General features: G+C 55.6%; 1 protein-coding gene across 1 annotated transcript in view; it reads left to right on the top strand.

Annotated features, from left to right (window-relative positions):
• Window positions 1-20,135, top strand: part of LOC126071285 (uncharacterized) — a 53,174-nt gene that overhangs the window by 33,024 nt on the left and 15 nt on the right. Inside the window, exons 6-7 of the mRNA XM_049875520.1 lie at window positions 14,502-14,679; window positions 19,871-19,982. Of these exons, the coding sequence (XP_049731477.1) occupies window positions 14,502-14,679; window positions 19,871-19,982 (290 nt within the window). The remainder of the gene's footprint in view (window positions 1-14,501; window positions 14,680-19,870; window positions 19,983-20,135) is intronic.

The raw sequence follows: 20,135 nt of genomic DNA, 5'->3' as shown, positions 1-20,135 counted from the left end.
CATCCCTGAGACTTCCTGGAAGAGACCTATTTAAATAATAAAAGTCAGGATGCCCTGGAACAAAGTGGGAACTTATATTCAAGGACAAGTGTAGGGAAATGGAGCAACCTTCCTATTCCTTTGGTTTGGGGGAGACAGCTTTCTCTGGCCCTGGGGCTCCCAGGATAGGAAGTGGGGCAGCGACGAATGTCCACCAAAGTGTTTTGGCAAAGTCCAGATTAGACCAAATGTATGTGGCCCAGATCCCAGGGTTCCCACGTGCTCACGTCTCTGAACACACTGCTGGGTAGTTCTCATAATCTCCTCTCAAGGACTACAGCCTTCCCCTCCCACCTAGCCCAGTCCCACCTCCTTCTGCCTCAGAGAAGCCTTCCTGGGGCTGACTACCCCCACCCCTTGAGTTTCTCTCCAACATATGGAGGGCACCTGGTGAAGGGCTATAGAAGAGAAAGGGACTGCAACCAGCAGTTGGGCTGTGTGACTATGGGCAGGTGCTTCCCCTCTCTGGGCCTCAGTTTCCTCCTGCATAGCGGAGGAGGCTGGATTGGTGGCTCCCTAAGGCGCCTTCTAGCTCTGACAGGCTCTGAGAGCCTGTGTTGACTGATGTATCCTAGGAGATAGGAGCATACAGAGAACAGAGGCAACTGGGAGATTCCTGGAGAGGTACAACAACCCCCCACCAGAAGGTTGGAGCACCTCCCTTCCCAAAACACACCCTCTGGGATGCTGGCAGAGACTGGTGGGTGGAGGAGGCATATCACCCAAGCAGCTGGTACTGCTGGTTCCCAGGGTCCCTATAGTCTATAGAGAGGCCTGCGCCTAAGAACAAGAGCTGTGTCAGGCAGGGCTAAGACCATGCATGCTTCTCGGGGAAGGGAATGTGTGTGTCAGTGACCAGTCAGCCTCCAGGGAGTGGGGGGTGCAGCACATGAGGCAGCTAGCTTGTGGGCTAGAGTGTCCAGAAGAGTGACCGCAGGGGCAATCCATTGGAGTGTGTGCAAGACAAGGAGGCTGGCAATGGGAGGGACCAAATGACAAAGAGTGAACCAAAGAACCAGGCTTTGGGTCAGGGCAGGCCGTTTGGGAAGGCTCCAGCCTTATGGAGAAGTGACAGAAGATTCTGCACAGTCTGACAGTGCAGTTTTGCCCGTGCCTAGATTTGTCGGCTTGTGTATGGGTGTTGAGCTGAACGGCACAGTTTTGAATTGTAGTTGTCACCTACTATTGGAGAGGTTATCAGTGTAGGGGTGTTTTCAAGGTTTTCTGACAGAGTCTGGTTGCTTGGGGTGTGTATGGCTGTGCAGGAGGGTGTTGTAAGGCAAAACGCAGCACCTGGCCATTTGAGGTGCTAGTAGATTACACTGGGGTCATCTGTTCTGGGTGTTAGGAAGCCTTGGGCTGTATTAGGGTGATTGCCAGGCTGTACAGGAGGGTGCTGTCAGGCTGTGAGGGACTCCTGGCCACACTTTGGGTGCTTCTTCCCCCTTCATCCCTTGTACAGAGGGAGGCCCCAGGAAACAGAGAGGGAAGGCCCCTGTCTTAATCATCTTAATCAGTCCCTCCACAGGTAGGCTGGCAGGCAGCCTCAGCCCGCTCACTCTAGCAGTAATTTTACCACGGTGCCTAAGTCAGGAACAGGCGTGAATTGACCTTTTAACCCCTTCCCCACCACGGGATTAGACTCTGTTTCCTGTTCGATCTCCTCCCGAACCAGTTCCATCCCGCCTGGTGCCCGGCCCCCCCCCCCCCGCCCCCCGTCACAGAGTGAATAAGCAAACCCCTCCACCTTCTTTTTCCCTTACCACCCCTGTTGGGCCTTGGGGGGGGGCCTGAAGGCCAGGTTGGCGCAGGGTCTGGCAGGAGCTGAGGGCCCAGGCGGGAGTGATAAATATTGAAGAGGAGGGATTTCGGTGTGGGCTGGAGCAGCTGCAGTGGTTCGAGTGTCACACTATCTCTCCCCAGGTTTACTGACCCATTTCCATTCACGCGGCTGCTGGTTTCCTAGCAACGGCAACAGTCCCCCCAGAACAGGCGGAGTGTGTGTCTGCCATTAGCGACTGCCGCAACTGTGTCAAGGTTACCCCGCTCCCTGCAAACCCACCCCGGCGGGTTTGTTTTCCACCAGCGCCTGGCACACACCGTGCCAGCAGGGAGGGGGCCTGGGACCAGCCCAGGCGCATGGGTGGGGGTGGGGGGCTGAGGAGGAGCTGCAGTTCCCGGTCCAGTGGGAGCCTACTTGGACTGAGGCCTAAGCAGCACCCCCCCGCCCCAGGCTGGTGGAATTCCTGAGCCTGAGGGGAGCAGGGGGCGGGGCTGTCCCTCAGCTCTGACCCCCGAGATTCCAGAGCCTGGGGGGAGGAATGTGGGCCTAGGGGCCTCTGGGAAGCCTGCCCGATCTGACCCCACCTGGCTCACACTGCTCCTGCCCTGGTGTCCTCCCACTTGTGCAGCAGCTCCATGCTTCTCTGCTCTCAGCTCTTTGTCCCAGCCTCTGGGCCTGGTCTCCCCCATCAGACTCCCCAGGGCAGGGTTGTGTTTCTCCCATCAGACTAGAGGCTCCTGAGGTTGGGGTCATGGTGCCTCCTTTTCTCCTCTCCCCCCAGCTGCAGCTCATGGCTGTTTTTCCAAATGTCACAGGAAATTAGGCTAAACATTTGTGGGGGTGAAGGATAATTTTTCTTAATAGGGGACTAGCGAGGCAGATTCTCCTACCCACCTCAGTAAGGTGATTTTACCCACACTGCCCTCACCTGGAAGCCCTCTTATGGAAGGGACCATAGAAAGTTTGAGTACCCTTCTTTTCTCTCTGAAAGCCAGGCTGCAAAGGGTTAAAGCAGCTCCCCCACTTGCCTTGGTATGTGCGCTCCCCCAGGCTGGAGGGGATGGGAGGATGGGGGTCTGTCGCCTTATAGCCACTCATGTGGTCAGCCCAGACTTGAACAGTCACATTCCTGCCCAGGAGGGCTGGGGCTTAGGGTGGAGGGGTAGGGGCCTGGAGCGGGCTGGGCTTGTAGGAGTGGAAGAGAGGGTAGGGGACCAAGAGACTGTGGCAAGGGGCTGCTGAGAATATGAAAGTATTGAGCCTGAATGTATCTTCCACTCATCTGAGCTTCAATCTCCCTGATTGTACCCCTAAAAACTTTTCTCGTGGCCCACATTTCTGTGGCACAGGTACAGACCTGGTCCCAATTCTAAACAGAGTGTGGCAGAGACAGTTCCTGACATGCAGGGAGGTACAGGGACTTTTGGATAGCCTCTAGTGTGACTTTCTGATGGTTGGGGGAGGTTGGCTGGGTTTTTGGTTGGGTCAGAGGCTCTGAGATCTAAGGTACAGAGCAGGCTATGCTGGATGGTAGAAAGAGACCTGGGCGGGCCCCAATAAGCCTGGTTCTCTGCCCGGCCCTGTGCCTGACTCCTCATGGCCTCAGTGTCCCCATTTGAGGGGCTTGGGCCAGTGGTCTCTAAAAGCCCTCCTCTCCTATTAGCCAGTGGCTCTAGATGAGGGATAAGGGGTCGGGGGATCATGGTTTGGAGGGGCATGGGAAGTTGCCAGCTCAAGGGGGTGTCTGCAACGTGATCCCAGAGCGAAAATAGCCCAGGTCATTTTCAGCTGCTTGGGCGGAGGTATCTGATCCTGGCAGGGCAGGGCAGCTTGGGCAGGGGGCAGGGAGGAGCATTCTGTAACGTTCCCTGGGAAACAGGACCAGACCCCAGGATTGGAGGGTGGGGAAAGGTTGGCATGCCCAGCTGGGCTTCCTGGGACCTGCAAGGCCCTGGCAGGGGCCCAGGAATAGAAAGATGAGGAATGCAGAGGGTTAAACAGGAGGTGAGGGCTGGACTCCAGCCTCCTTTGGGTCCTGGCCTGGATGAGGTGAAAGGTCAGCCCCAAGGAGTCCAGGCACAGCTGGGGAAAGAGTAACCCGATCCTTCTCTCCAGCCAGGCTCAGGGGATCACAGAGCTGCCTCCCCCAGGAAAGGTGCTTTGACATCCCTCGGAAGGAGTTTGTTTCAACTTGTTCACAGAAGGAGTTGGGAGCTGGGGGAGGGTCCAGACCCATGGGGTCAGGGAGAGCTTCAAGCATTATGGCAGTGCTTTGTCATCCTGGGGTCAAGGGAGGTGGAGGTGAGCCTGCTGGAAAGGTTTGAGGTAGCCTGTTCTCACTCTGTGCCCCATTTTTAATGACTCTGACAGCTAACATTGGGGGTGGGGAGAGCTTAGAGGTGGGAGAGACTCTCCCCCAACATGTGGTAAATGGGTGGCTCTGTCTGATTAGTGAGGGAAACCATCTGATACTATACTGTGACAGTGAGATGTGTTTGGGGTGGAAAATTACACTTAAACTGTGAGATGGCTCTGCTGTCTGTGGCTGTGTTAATGTGGTGGGCTATTAGGGTGTAAGTTGGTGTAATGGGAGGTAAAGATGATAATACCTGGAAGAACACGTTCTCTGGAGTCGAGCTTGACCCAGGTTCAAATCTTTACCTCTGCCTTAGGCAAGAGATTTAACCTAAGCCTCTGTTTCCTCATCTACAAAATGGGACTGTGGTATTCACCATATAGGGTAATTTTGAGAATTTGAGGATTGGTGAAGAATAAAGACTCAGTAAAATGTTAACCTTCATGAGCCTTACAGTGCCAAGCATGGAGCCAAGTAACTGGCCCAAGTCACAACCAGCGTGGAGCTCGAATAGAAGTTGGCAGTCTGACTTTGGAGCAGGACATCAGTAAGCTGTAGATGGTATGAGGGAGAGGGTCACTTCGGGAATGTGAGTAGGTCAGTGTCCCCTGGGCTACACGCATGAGGCTGTGGGCTATCCGGGTGACTGGGGGTGGAACGGGGTGAGGTGAATGGTGTTGAGTATGGGGCAAGATTCCTCTTACAGCCGTCCTCTGGGGCAGGCGACAGTCCCCACTCCCCACCCCGGCGGGCTTTGTGCGGCTGTGTGTGGGTGTAGCTGTCCCCGGAGTGCGGCTGTAGGTATGTTTGAGAAGGCGCAGGCATCCAGAGAAAGAACAAGTTGCCTTTTGTACCAGTCCAGCCCTGGGGCTGGACTGAGCCCTCTCTGGGGGATCCCCTGTTTCCGTGCCCAGCTCCCCGCCCACAAACAGAGCCCCGGCCCTTCCCTCCAGAGGCCCCCACCTGAGGGGCGCAGCCAGGAGACCTCGGTGTCCCCCTTTGCCCCCACGTCGGCACTGCAGGCTTGGGAAAGGGGTCTAGGGCAGCAGGCGTGCCTGAAGCCCCCGCCCCTCGTGACATCACCACAGGTACTACCAATCCGGGAGCCCTGCCTGCGAACGGCCCGCCTTTCAGGCACCGCTCCCTAGTGTCCGGGACGTGCGGTGGGTGGAGTCCGCGGGAGGTGGAGAAGGAGACTGCTGGGTCCGCCCAGGGGGCGGGGAGACCATTGGAGTCTTCGCCCTTCCTGCTCTGGGCCCGAGACCTTACAGCCAGCTCCCCTAAAGAACCTCGCAAGACATGTCTCTACCTTCTTTATCCCCTGTCCAAATCTTACCGGGCACCACATTCTGCAAGTCTTCCTAGAACCGACCCTCTAAATCTCATCCTGATTACCTGCACTCTTTTAGTGGTTCTCTGTAACAGCGGCAATACCACTACTACCACAAACACCAGTTGCCATTCACTGAGCAGTTACTGTGTACCAGACATAGCTCAGTGTTTTTTCAGAGTATCTCACCTAATGGATCTCTGATTGCTTTCTACCATGTACTAGTGAGCCTTTCTTCTCCCTTCAATTGGAAGTTCTTCTGGGCCTGGCTCAGAATAGGCACTACTGAGCGTTTAGGATGAATGAGAGATGAGACAGAGACCCATGGAGGGAAAGTACCTTGCCCAAAGTCACACCAGCAAGTATGTTGAACAGTCAGAGCTCAAAACCAGGTCTCCTGGCTCCCTTTACCTCTTTGACTCTGATGTGTGACCAGGAGTAGGGAGCTGCAGAGAGAGATGCTAAAGGCCTTCCTTTCTGCCATGGGAAAGTCTCTGTTCCCCAAAGATCAGAAGAACCCTAAATCTGTCTCCCCCTCCAAATCCGTATGTCTTATACTAGAACCCCTGACTTCGGGAAAGAGGAGAAGGTGATGTTGGGGGAGCTGGGAGGCCTTTTGCAGACCAAAGAGAAAGGTCTGGGCTACAAGGAATATCATGGGCCCAATGACTGGGGATACTGGTTCTGGGGACATAAGGATTTAGCTTGTGAATAGAAGGTCCCAAGTTGGGCCAAGAGGAGTGCTGGGAGCCAAAGTATGTGGGGATTCAGTGCAACGGAGGCAGATATGCTGGGCCAGCACTCCCCCAACCAACAAGCTTGGGGCCCTGTGGAACCCTCGGAGGCCCGGGGGATGGGCCAGGCAGCCAAGGTGTCTCCGTTGGCACAGAAGCAGTTAAGAGCTGCCTCAGCCCGTTCCTTCAGACAATTAGTGACATCTCACTTGACAACACCACACTGAGCCGATGCAGACCTCAGCCCCCCCACGGCCGCTTCAGCTGTTTATTCTTGGGCTTTAACAATTGGGATTCTGACTTGGAGGAGCGGGCGCCCCGCACTGCCCTCTGACCCACCGTCGCCTTGGCAACTGGAGCCCTGTAGGCCTGGGCTCTGCGTTAGGATTACAGACCCTGAATTCACAATCTTTTGGCTCCCCTGCAAGCAGAATCAGCGGCAGCAGTGGCAGCATGCAGGATCTTCAGCTAGAATGGAGAAGACAGAGACGGAGTGTCCTAAGGGGCCAACCTGAGGCACTGGTGAAAACCTGGGGTGCCCACAGGCAGCCTCCATGGGGTGGAGCAGGGCCCAGAGGCCTCCTCTGTCCCTTGTATCTCCCATTCACTCTTGGAAACTTTCTTCCTGGCAGAGTCGTGAGGGCAGGGGCGAGGCCTCCTCATTGCTGCCTCCCTTTTTTCCTCCTCAGTCAGCCCCCTACCATGCCCAGAGCTCCAAGTGCCAGCAGACTGTGCCCCTGCCGTGCCCGCCGCCATGGCAACAAGCCCCCCCCCACCAGCTCTGCTCCTTGTTCCCCCCACACACTAGCAGCCAACTGCCCCGGCTGAAACCGGAGCTGATGCATCTGTGAGCCTCATGCCCAGACCCACATTCCATTTCTGTCCTCTGTCCCCCCCAGCTCTGGTGATGACATCTCCCCTCCCTCTCCTCCTCACGCCCCCTCCCTCCTTGCCTCTGCCTACTCCTGCTGTTCCCCCCACACTCTATCACTGAGTGTCTTCCCCTTCTTCCTGCCCCCATTATCTTTGAGTGTGTCTCACCCTCTGTGACTGTCTCTGTTGGTCTCTGGGTGTGTCACTCCCTCCGTCTGCCTCCAGCTCCCTGGGTCACTGGTTCTCTGCCTTGCCCTGTCTATGGCAGGCTCCTTCTCCATCTCTTCCCCTCTGTGTGTATCTTGTTCTGTCTCTGTGTCTCTGTCTTTGTCTCTGTTTTATCTTGCCTATCTCTTTGCGTCTTTTTCTTCCTCCTTCTCTGTCCCTCTTCCTGAGTCTCTGTTTTCCTTCCTCTCTCTCTCTCCCTCCCTCCCTCCTTTTCTCTCTCTCTCCCTCATTCTGCCCTGTTTCTCTTGCCTCGCCTTCTTCCTCTCTCTCTTCCTGGATCTAATTCTCTGCCTTGGTTTCTCTCTCATTTTCTCCTCTTCTCTCTGGCTCCTTCCCCTACATATATAGATTTCTTTCAGGGATGAGCCTTTCAAGTCTCATTCCTCTATTATCTTACATGGTCATTCTTCTCACAGCCCCCTGGTTGGGAGGAGGAGAGGGGGCCCTCCAGAGTCACTCCAAAGGAGCCTGCTTTCAAGTAGGGGCCAGATCCCTGGCAGCCTCACTGGGTACATGTCCTTAGCCCAAGATGGGAGGGGGGGCCTAATGTTAAAGAGTCTACAGAGAGCGGGATACCAGGTAAAGTGCTACACTTCCCTTCCAAGGGGTCAAAGGATGGGCTTCATCCATCTAACCTACCTTCCACCAGCCCAGGTAGGGACAGAGCCAGCCCAAGAAGTCCTCTACCTATAAGGACTGAGAAGAGCATGTCTAGGTCTCATTAGTAGTTCCTGGGATTTGTCCTCCCCCCGCTGCAATGATGACTGTCTCATAGTATGCCTCAGTATCCCCCAGGAGCCCTGCCCTTGCTCTCTCTGACTTCTATAAGGTATGTTGAGATCCTGGAGCAAAGTCAGAGTTATGAGAAACAAGGAAGGGGAGAGTGACTTTGTTCACTAACACTAGGGGGGCTCCAGTACAGAATTTGTTTGTCTTAGGGCAGGGGTGGAAATGGGTCCTGTCTCCTTAAGTGTTGGGTGGAGGATAGTGCCCCGCCTCCCCCCAAGACTGGCAGCCCCTGCCGTCCAGCCCTCCCTCCCAGTCTGGACAGCAGCCTCTGGCCCTCCTCCCTGCCGCCCCTCTTCAAGGAATGAACTTGGAGTCACAGGGAAACAGACCCTGGGGTGTGGGAGCCAGGCCTCCAAGGCCTAGCCTTTGCCTCTGGGTGTGGTGAGGACTGGTCAGGCAGACAGTTCTAGGGCCCTGGGGTCTGGGCACTACTCACCAAGGGGCCAGGCGGGGGAGCAGGGGTGCCTGGGGGAGGCGGGTTGCACGCAAGGCATGCTGGGCCCCCTCAGCGGACGGGGTGGGGGGAACAAAGCTGGCATCGAGGCCTCAGCTAAAATTAGCCGCTTCCCTGCGCGGGAGCAAGCATGCCTGCCAGCCGCCCAGATCGCCGCTGCCTCGGCAGGCCATCTGTCGCCACGTTTTGCTCAGTCCCTCAGGGCCCCCCAGCTTCAGCCACCCCCAGGGGCTGGAGGGAATCTGCTCTAAGGTTGTCCCTGGCCAGGGTTCCAGACCGTACTGCTGTCATGCTGTGTGACCTCAGGCTAGGGCTATCCCTCTCTGGGCTCTTGTAGGAAAGGGCCCTGCACAGTTTTGATGTCCCACATCCTCCATCATTCCAAGTACCAAGTGCTGGAGCTTGTCATGGGTGGCTGGGGTGTGGGCCCCTTCCTCCCTCAGAGCTCCCCCTCTGGTCCAAGGTTTGAAGGCGGGGCCAAGTGTGGTTTAGGGTAAATATGGATGTGTGTAACAGATTCATATAAGACTCCCCGGTCTTCACTGGACAGTGGAGCAACTCTGTGTCCAGGAACCCCTTAAAATTCCCTTAGACAACAGACACACACACCAGGGATCTCCAAGCAATCTTACAGAAACAAGCTCCAGGCAAAAAGCTGGGAGGTAGAGGCTGAATTCAGCTGATACTAACTTGCTCTGTGACGTTGGGCAAATCTCTTGCCCTCTCTTGGCCTATTTCCCCCTCTTCAATAAAAAGCTCCCATTTTCTGAGCACCTGCCCACTTTATGCCACATTGCCTCGTGAGGCGGGTGTTATTGTCCACACTTTGCCAGTGAAGAAACTAAGGTACAGAAAGGTGAAGTTCCTTGTGTGGAAGCAGTGAAGCCAGGAGTTGGACCCATTATATTCTACTTCCTGTGGTCCCCAGTGTGTGGTTGCTGGTCTCCAGCTTCAGCTTCTTTTCAATGCTGGCACTTCCCCGGCCACAGTCGGTCACTCCTTCCCCAAACCCAGAAAGGCTGTGCTGCTGCTCCAAGGTCACCCAGCTTGGCCCGAGAGCAGCTCAGACTTGAACCCAGGCCTCTTGGCTCTTGGCCTCCCTCACCACCCTCTGGCCAGCAGGCTGGGCCTGTTCCCTGAGTGAGTCATGCCCCTGAACTTTGGTCTTCTTGTCCCCTGCTCTGTGGCCTAAAGTTTGGAGAGGAAACCTTTGTAAGGAACGGGGACTCCCTGGCAGCAATGGGGACCTCAAGCCATTTTCCCACCCCCTCCTCAGTCCTGAGCCCTGAGGGCATGGCGACTATAACTCCCCAAATCTTTCCCTACACACACCATTGATCTCTAAGCAGTCTTATAGCAATAGCTCCTCAGGCCTCAGGGACAACCCTCCCAGCACTCATTCTGCCTACTCCCTCCATAGGCAAGGTACACTGAATAAGAAATGGGGGTGGGGGCTGGGGGCGGTGGCATTTCCAAGCTGTCTGTATGCCCAGGTGGCTTCCTTCCCAGCAGTTCTCGCCCCACACTGGGCCGCTGGGCTACCCAGGAGGGAGGCTGCAGAGCCTCGCCTCCTGGTGTCCAGGGACCAAGGTCACGCCCAGAGCCCTGTGCAACTCCACCTCCTCCTGGGGCCAGTGGTGTTTGTCACTGGGGCAACATGCGGCTGTGCCTGGCTCTGGCAGTGCCGGGGTGACATTCATGCCCTGTGAGCTGTGACGCCTCTGCAGGCAGAGGACAGCACCACCCAGGCTGGCGATAGTGATGGGGGAGGGGTTGGAGGGAGTGGGCTGTCACCTGTCCCAAGCAGTCAGGCAGGTGACATGTCATGTACCCATCCTACAGTCTTGAGGGAGGGCTCAGGGGGAAGGGGTAAGGTTGCGTCCTTGCCTCATACTGTGGAGTGGGCTGGAAGGGTCTGTACCTTGTTCACACCTGAAGGATAAGACTTGTCTCATATTGTGTCTGCATGTATGGCTTTTTTTGAGGTGTATGTGACAGGTTCACTGTGTATCTCATGTACAGTTAGTGGGTGTGGAGGTGCCCATTTGTGTGCTGGTTATACCATAGTGAGGGGTGACAACCTGTGTACCTACCTGTCTCATACAGTCTGGGGGCGTAAGAGGTGCCCATCTCATGCCTTGGGGAGAGTGACAGATTATATGCTTAGCTCATCCTATTAGAGGGTTGTCACTGACTTATATGCCTTACGCCTGTCTCTCTGATTGTTGGGAGGGTGTGTGTATGAGGGATGCCACCGCCACCATGTACCCATCTCATGCTGTTGTAGGGATGACATGTTGTGTGATTATCTCTTGCTGTTGGGAGGTTGACAATAACATGGGAGCTTCTCTCTTACCCTGAGGAGACAATGTGTTGACCAGTAGTATGGGGTCAACAGTTGGGGAAGCCTTCCCATGAAGACTACAATGCCCCAAAGGGCTGCTGGCCAGAGGCCCTGAGCACAGGGACAAGTGTGAGTTGGGGATATCTCTGCCCCTGTCATCTACCTCCTGACCTAGATGCCAGCCCTTGGGACTGTTCCCCAGTAGGAAGGACCCAGTGTTTTTCAGACAGTGTGAAAAGGGGCCTGTGGGGCTGGAGCAGGTGTATGATTGGGGAGGTGTGGCATCAGGCAGGGTTCGCATGGGGGGCAGTATCCCTGCAGGCCTGGGGGACCCTCTGCCTCTTCTGCCCCTGAAACTGTTAAACTAATTAAGGCTGTGGAGCCGCAGGATTAATCAGGGCAGCTCGGCGCGGGCCGGGAGCTCAGGTAGTCGATTAGTGCGCTGGGGAGGATATTGGATTTCTGAACCGCAAGTCAGCACTATTCAGGCCTGTTATCTCTCTGAAGCTCGAGGGTCAGAAGGCGGGAGGCTCCGGAGCGCCCTGACCGCCTCCGCCCGGCCAAGCCTGGGAGCCACATCCACTCCCCCTGCCCACACATGGCCGGCCATCTCTGCCACCTATGCCCAGTGTACCCGCCCACACCCTTCCTGCCCTTCTGGCCCGTCTACTGCCCACACCAGGCTCTCACCTCAACCCTGTTCCCTGGCCCATCAGCCACTCGCCATGCTGTCTCAGCCTCCTTATCTCTTTTTTAGCCCATCTCCCCTTCTCACTCTATAACTGTCAGTCCTTGGTTCCCCACTTCTTTTTCCCCACTTCTTTTTCCATCTCTGTTAGGCTGTCTACCCCAGTGCTGTTTTCCTCCCTGGCCTCAGACCAGCACCCGTGCCGAGCTGACGCCCATCTCTCCACTTTCAGTCTCCATCTCATCCTCTCTCTCTGACCATGTCTCCCTGTCCCTGTTGCTGTCCCCCACTCCATTAACCTCTCTCCACCGCCAGGCTCTATTTCTCCGCCTGTGTGTTTGTGCGTGCCAGTCTCACAGTCTCTGTCTGTCACTGTCTGTCTCTATCTCTCACATCTCTCTGTCTCTGTTTCCCTCTGTGTGTCTCTGTGGCTCCCTGTGTATCCTTCTTGCTCTCGCTCTCTGTCTTTCCTCTCTCCCTCAGGCTCTCTCTCCCTCTCTGTCTTTTCCTCTCTCTCTTGTGTGGTCTCGGCTGGTGTCTGCAACCAGAACAAATCTCCCCCAGCCAACACCCCCTGAACAAGGAGGCCAGAGCAGCTAATGGGAAACATGTGATTCTGCATTGCGCCTGGAGCACCGTGAAGGGAGCCTTAGTCCCAGCTCAGCCCCTGCTCCCCCCTCGCCGCCCCCCCCCCCACTGTCCCCCGCCTCCTCGAGTTCCCCCCCAGCCTGTGTGGGCACAGTTGCAAGTTCCTCAGCCATTTACATTTTCAGGGGGTGGGGGGAGCTGACGTTTAGTGTCAGGTTTGGGAGGGGCTGGGGGCAGCTTTGCTCCTTAGGCCCCCCCAGTCCCCACGGTCTGGTAGACCCCATGCAGACTTCTCCCACCACCACATGTCAGAGAACAGGGCCAAGATGAACTGGGCTGTGGGGGCCTAGATGGGGGGGGCAGCCTGTCCACCCCTATTGGAGGGCTCAGGGGCCACCAGGATTTCCACCTTTTCCACCCTCCTTGGCCTCTAGGGAGCTATAGGGGTGGGGGCTCCCCAAGGGCTTGGGAGCTGCTGGGCTGCATTTCCGTGCCCACCCAACCACGGGAAAGGGGGGACGGATCAGAGGAGGGAGGCTCTGGCAGGTTGGAATTCTCCTTCTCTGCCTGTGGATAAATTGTCCCTAATCCAGGCTTGGGGAGTTGTCTGGCTCCTACAGAGAGAGAGAAAGAGAGAGAGAGAGAGCCGTGAGCAGGAGATAGGGAGGGAGGAGGGGAGCAGGCATACACAAACAGTGACACAGACACACTGTCTCACAAAGGGTCTCTCTCTCTCACATACACACACACACACACACACACGCATGCACTGACCAGTTACACAGATGTACCACCCAAACACCAAGGCACAGACCCTCTCACACATGTTGACACTGACACACAATAACAGCAGAGGGACCCACTGACATACACAGAAACACACGGCAATGCACCTACATATAATGATAAGGTCACTGAAACACACGCATGCATGGATACACGCAAGCACATTCTGACCCCTGGTGAAACAGACCTACAGGGACACCATGACCAGTCACACCATGACCCTGAAAACCCAGAGAAAGACAGAGGAAGGAGGGAGACAACACTGATCCACAGTGACACGAGTGCCCGCAGTCACAGGCCCCGAGATTGGAAACCTGCAGGGACAGCAGAGGGTCAACCACATGCTCCCACCTCCCACCAAACACATCCAGAGAGCTCTGAGCCAGGCAGGAGCCAGGGCGGCTCCTGACACAGTGAGATACAGAGCCAGGCAGAGGGTATGCACACACATGCACACTCATACCCTGACCACACCTGAGCACACATAGGCACACACTTAACACCTGTGTGCCCCCACAGGCGTACAAACACAGGCTCAGCTGGACACACACACAAAGCTGAAGAGACTCAGGTTACATACCTACACATGTAACTGAACCTAGGCATGCACACACATACGTGGCTAACCACAGAGACCACAACTGAGCAAATGTACAATCTCCCACACATGTACACCCTTAGACATGCATGTATCCACACAGACATCAAAAATACACACAGAGGTGCATAACAGACAGGCTAAACAGACCCAGGAGCACACATACAGGTGCGTTTACACGCACAGCTCAACATTCACGGGTATGCACTTATACAGGCAGGCTCTCCATCACGCACATACACACTCCCAGGCAACCAGAACCTAGAAGCAGTGCATGAGGCCTGGTTCCCAGACCCCCTCTGGGCTCCAGTACAGGCCTCAGGGAGACAGACAAATGGGCAGGAAGCAGGGGGATGGTGAGGAGGGCCATGGCTATTAAAGAAAACAAGAGACATAACCAGTTGCTGATGGAGAAGGGCAGCGGCCAGCTGCATACACACCCCTCATGGAATCTGCATTCACCATTGCTCCTCTGTGAACAGCAGCTCTCACACCTGCATTGTAAAGAAGCTCTTAGCATTTACAGCCTCCCCTAGCAGCTCCTTCCTATGCACTAGATCTTACTCTCCCCACTTTCCAGATGAAAAACCTGAGAACCTGAGAGATCAACTGACTTGCCCAAGGCCACGCAGCTAGTGAGGGTTGAGCCAAGGGCCGTGAGACTTCAGAGGCCAGCTTCCTTCTACCACAATATGTCATATACATGCATTCTTTTACCTACATCCAAAGACACTGCTTGAGCCTGAGGTTCCAAGACACAGGCTCATACCTCCCCATAGGATGAAACTGGAGATGAATTGAACCCCTACCTAGGACAGCCTCCTAGTGCTCTGTCCCTCTGCACTCTGTGCCTTCACTTGGCTCATTCTGTGTCTGTGCTTATGCCTGGAATGCTGTGTTTGTTTCAATAGATGGGAGCTTGCCTGCCTGCCTACCCACCGGCCTGGACCTCACAGCGCCCCCAGCTGAGCATGTGCAAAGGGCCCCGGGTGCGGGGCAACGCTCAGACTGCAGCAGAAACCACCCCAGAGACACTGGAGGAGACAGGCCCTTCCTGTTGAGCTGGGCCTGTCTGCACAGCCTGCCCAGGTAACGGTGTCAGGAGGGCCACCCCCAGGGAAGTGGGCATCAGGGGACCTGCTTCCCAGTCCCGGCAGGGATCCCCTCCCAGCTTAGGCTGAGGTCCTTTATAGAATCAAAAGGTGTTAACCCAACCTACTCAAACTCCCCACTATCCAGAAAGGGCAAGTGAAGCCCAAGGACATACAGTGAGTCTCCCGGAGTTCTGCCTCCTAGCCTGAGGACTCTTCCCAGTGTCCTGATGGCCTGAGAGAGCTGGAAGGAGAAAGGGGTTGTGACAGTACCAGAACTCAGGGCTGAGGTGGAAGCCAGAGTGCCCGATGTGTACTGCTGCTCCCCTAGGACCCTCTCTCCTGGAGTCTGTGGAAACGGAGCTAGGAGGCCAAGGTGAGGTGCTAGGAGGGCCTGGGCAGCACAGGTACGCTAGGCTGCACTCACAGGACAGGGTGGGGCAGGGACAGGACCTGCCTTCCTAACAGGCACTGTGGTGAGCCCACCCAGGCTCAGGAGCTGCAAAGGCCAGGTGAGGCTGCCCTGCCCTGCAGAGGCAACTCCCTGAACTGACACATGAAGCCTGCGGGCTCCAGGAAGCTCCCCAGAGCCCAGCCTGCCGGTGGACCCCACCCAACTTCCAAAGGAGCATTCCTGGGGCCTGAGGTCTGGGGGCGGGGCCTCCTGGGATTGTAAGGGTGGGGACGTATGTCTGTGGGAGGATATGAGGATGTGTATGTATGTGTATACCTGACTGTAAATGTACAGGTCATCTTGTGTGCAAGCAGGTGCTTGGTTAGGTGCACAGGGCTCTGTACACAGGAGTCATATAGGGGGACAGTGTTGGGGAGACGTTCGAGGGCTGCGTATGTGGTACATTGGAATGGTGAGTGTGCACATTCAAGGTGTATACTGAACAGGTGTGTGAATACTGGCATGTTGTGTATTGCATACTGGATGGTGTATGTGTGCAAGGAGCTCGTATACACTTGAGAGATGTGTGTAGACAAGAATCTGAATACACTGGGGTGGTGTGTAGGTACACTGGGATGGTACGATGTGTATACACAGGGATCTGTGTGTCCAGTGGGTGTGTGTTCAGGGTCCTGGGTGCACACTGGGGGCGGTGTGTGCACGCAGCTCCATTTGTGCTTTGGGGGTAGGCTGGGTGAGTCTTTAGCTGAGCTGGGCTCAGCAGTGCCCAGCCTTGTGGCCAAATCGCTGAAGTCACTTCCTTTCCAGCAGCAACTTTCCAAGAGGAGGAGTCCTTCAGACCTGGGCGAGGAGGGGGGTGCGGAACAAGGAGCTCTCAGGGGAAGGAGGTGGGCGGGGGTGAGAGGCTGAGGGAAGGGCCTGGTGGGGCTGGAGGAGGGGAATCCTTAGGGAGACCGAAGGAAAGACAAGGACCAGAGTCTGGAAGGGCCAAGGCCAGGAGGGGATGGGGGCGGAGCAGGACGGGAAGCAGTCCCTGGGTGACCTCGGAGGGAGGAAGGGAGGGCCGCCCGGCAGGGTGACCCTCGGGTCCAGCCAGAGCTGGCGGCGCCCGCACACCTGGCACCCAGGGCAGGGGGCTGGCAGGGGGTGGGGCTGGGGCAGACCTGCTTGCCAGGTGCCCTGCTCTGGGGAGGAAGGGGGTGGGCGAGGGCTGCACAAAGGAGCTCTGTGTGGACAGGGGTAGGGTAGGGTGGGGTGTGCTGTGCTGGGGGGGGGGGGCACTGATAGCTCCAGGGGGTGGGGCGGGGCTAGCTCCCCTTGGGGGCATCGATGGCTCCAAGGGGACACCTAGTGGCAAGGGAGGGTAGCGCATCTGATGGCCGCAGTAGGAGGGGCTGGCTAGAACCTGGGAGGGGGATAAATTAGAAGTCAAAAATTAAAACTAGTGGGACTAGGACAGTTGGAGTAGGCTGCAGAGGAGACGGTTGACTCTGGGCAACAAGGCGGTTTGGTTTAAAGGAGCCCAACAAACCTAAATTCAGACTCCACCTCTTCCATGTCATGGCTGTTTGTCCTTAAGTTCATAACTTAACCTCTCTGTGTCTCTGTTTAAATACTAAATAAGTGGCAGCTGCCATTATTATTTTCACCATTTTTAAAAATTATGACACTAGGCTGGACTCAGGTTGAGTGGGTGAAGGGTTGCAGGAGAAGAGACTGGGAAGGGTGGTGAGCAAGTCCTAGAGGGGCACAGATCTAAGGAGGGGAAGTGATGGGGAAGGTCTAACAGCAGCAGTAAGAGCCCCTTTGATGCAGTGTTTTCCATTTGAGGACATCCCTGGGACTTCACTCCAGGCTGGGAGGGAAATGGTGTGGGGGGAGGAGTGTGCAGGCTGGAGAGAGGGTCATGAGGCCGGAAGTGAGAGCTGGGGCTGGCAGCCAGGCTCCCCTGGGGAGGCTGTGGGTGGGGGAGGGGAGGCAGCTGGGGAAGGGGTGGGGTGGTCACAGCCGCAGTGGGGAGGGTGGGGCTGGGGACTCAAGGATGTGGGCTGGCGCTTCCCGGCACTGTGCACAGCAGGTTGGGGCCCCCAGCCCCCTGCCAGCCAGCTGGTGTCCCCATGGGCAGGTTCAGACATACTGACCCAGAAGCAGACAGAGACGGACAGAAGGGCCCTTTTGACTTGGTTCACAGATCAGGGAGGGGGCCAAGAGTATGGCTGCTGGGTTGTGGTGAGGAGGGGAGCCAACTGCTCTCCCTCAGATCCTGGAGGCTGAAATAGAGAGCAGTAGACAGCCAGATCTGGCCTGAGGACATGCCCAAAGGTCTTCACGAGTGGGTGGAGCAGAAGCACCCACTGGAAAGGAAGTTTTTCCTTTCTGCCAAGATCACACCCTCAGGCCCCAAGTGCGATGTCTCAGAAGGGGGAGGCTTGATGAGCCCCACCCTCGATAAAGGGGGATGGTAGCCTCTGGTGGGCATCTCCAAGAGGGCCTCAAGAGCCATGGGTCACCCATACTGTTAGAAATCAGACTGGGAGATTCCACAGTCTGAGCCCCTTCCCTTCTTTGTGAGGTCCTTCCTGCAAGAGCAGGAGTGAAGTTCTTAGAGCACTGAGAGCCTGGCCCTTGGGGGGAGGGAGGCAGTCCACAGTCCACAGCCAGGCATGGGAGAGAGCAGAATCTGAATGAATGAGTAGGTGGGATGAGGAAGAGCCGAACCTGGACCCTGAAGCTAGGGAAGGGATAGTGGACAGAAAGCTGCTTCACCTGGATGAGCAACAGAAGAGCCCCTCCCATGCCATTCTGTGGCCTTGGTCAAAGTCTCTTTCCTTCTTCTGGTCTCAGTTTCCTCATCTGTAAAATGGGAAGGGCACAAAATGGCACTAGAACAATGTCCCCACCGGGGTAGCCAACTAAAAATACAGATCCCCAGATGTCTATTCAGATCTATGAGTCACACTCCCCTGGACTAGGGCCTGGGTATCTGGAATGTTACACAGCTCCCCCCAAACTACCCCCCCACCCCAGCCCAGAGTTTGGAAGCCAGTGGGTTAGATGATTTTAAGGTTCCTCCCAGCCTTAAATTAGACCACAGCTCTAGAAGGAACATTTTCAGGAGTAACTGAAGGAGAGTTGCAGGAACTGGGAGTGGAAGGAGGCTTTGGACTTAGGACAGAATTAGGAATCCTGCTACCTAGCAGCTATGTGACTTCAGGCAAGTTACACAACAGCTCTGAGCCGGTTTTCTCTGTAACATGGGGATAATAACCCATGCCTCCTGGGTTGCTGTGAAGATTCAGTGGGTCGTATATGTGGAGGTGCTTTGTAGTTGGCAAACTGCTGCCCACCGAAGGGGAACGGAGGAGTGTCCCCTTCCACCATCCTGTCCCCAAGTCAGCCCCAAAGCTTTCCTGTGGAGTAATGACACTGGCCAGGATGGCAGCTGGAGAGAGTCTACGTGTGTCTGTGAGGGGTAGGCCATAGGGGTCTGGCCAGGGCCAAGCACTAGGCAGTGGTTGGAGTCAGCCTTTAATACCCTCATGGTGGTCATGGCCCATTCAGCTCCCAACTCCCCGAGATCCCAACTCCTGGGAATAGCCAGGGCTCTGAGTGCCCAGGTTCCCTTGGGAGTCAGACTTGCCTGGGCCTAAACCCCAGGTCTGCCCTGATCAGCTCAGGGAGTCAGTTGGTAGATATTTATGGAGCATCCATAGTCCAGGCCCTGTAGTGGGGCGAAGGGATACAACAGGAAGCAAGACAGACGTGATCCCTGGTACTGAAGAGCCCACACCCCAGAGGGAGACACACTAAACAACCAGTCACATGAGTAACTGATTACAGTGGTGGTAAGTGCTATGAAGGTAAAATAGAGAGGGCTCTGAGAAGGGCCAGACCAAGGCTGAGGGTGGGATGGTGGCTTAGAGCCTTTCTGTTGAAGGTGGAAGAGGGGTTAGAGTATCCCTTTCCATATTCTTATCTCACTCCCTCCCTCAGCATCCTTCTTGGGTTACACTTTTGGGTCTGGAAAGAAGTAAGTCTTCGCAGGACGAGGCAAGTCTAATTGCTCTGACCGTCTTCTGTCCATCCATCCATCCATCCCATCCATCCATCCATCTCATCCATCCATCCATCCCATCCATCCATCCATCTCATCCATCCATCCCATCCATTGCATCCATCCATCCACCCATCCATCCATCAACTATTTTTGAAGCACCCCTGTGAGCTGTGTACTGTTCTGGGTGTTTGGAGATACAGCAGCGAATGAGAAAGAAATCCTTGCCCTCTTGGTACTTACCAACTTGCAGTAGATGTTTTCCTCATCTGTAAAAATAGGGGTGATAATCATATTGATCTCAGGTTTACAGGTGGGATTAGATGAGATAATCTATATAACATGCTAGTGCCCCCAAAGTATGAGCTTGTATTGTTGATCCCTGGTGTGATTATTAGATCGCTGACCTCGGGCCCTCTTCACCTTTTCTTTGCAGCTCTTATCCCATCAATAATTAAATCATTTATGATTATCTGATAAAAGTCTGTCTACCTAGATCTTCTGCAAAGTAGACCCTCCATAAATAGTGAGTGTGTGAATAAATGATATTATTTCATCTCTGAGCCTCCATTTCCTCATCTGCAAAATGAGGTTATTAATAGCCCCTACCTCACAGGATTGGTATGAAGAATTAATTAAATGATGCCTGGACAGCTTCCACCCCAATGTGTGGCACACAGTAGGTACACACTAAACCTGAGCTGTCATGGTCCTTTCCAGGTGCTGTCCACTCCCCGAGGCCTGGGCTCAGGCCAAAGCTGCTCCACAGCACCCCCAGCTGACAGCCAACGACTGGCAGAGCCCCCAGGCCTGGAGGCCCCCTCTCTTCCAGGTCAGCCAGGTGTGCATACTAGGGGGAGCACAGAGGAAGCTGGGGGTGGTACCTGAAGGAGGCCGGGCAACTGGGCACGTGGGTGGGGTAGCCCTATGGCCACCAGACCATTTGAGGTATTCAGACTTCTGTTGCCTGTCTTGTTGCCCACAG

The sequence above is a fragment of the Elephas maximus genome, chromosome 3 (assembly GCF_024166365.1).
Source record: "Elephas maximus indicus isolate mEleMax1 chromosome 3, mEleMax1 primary haplotype, whole genome shotgun sequence".
Classification (NCBI taxonomy): domain Eukaryota; kingdom Metazoa; phylum Chordata; class Mammalia; order Proboscidea; family Elephantidae; genus Elephas; species Elephas maximus.
This window is presented reverse-complemented; position numbering and strand designations above follow the sequence as displayed.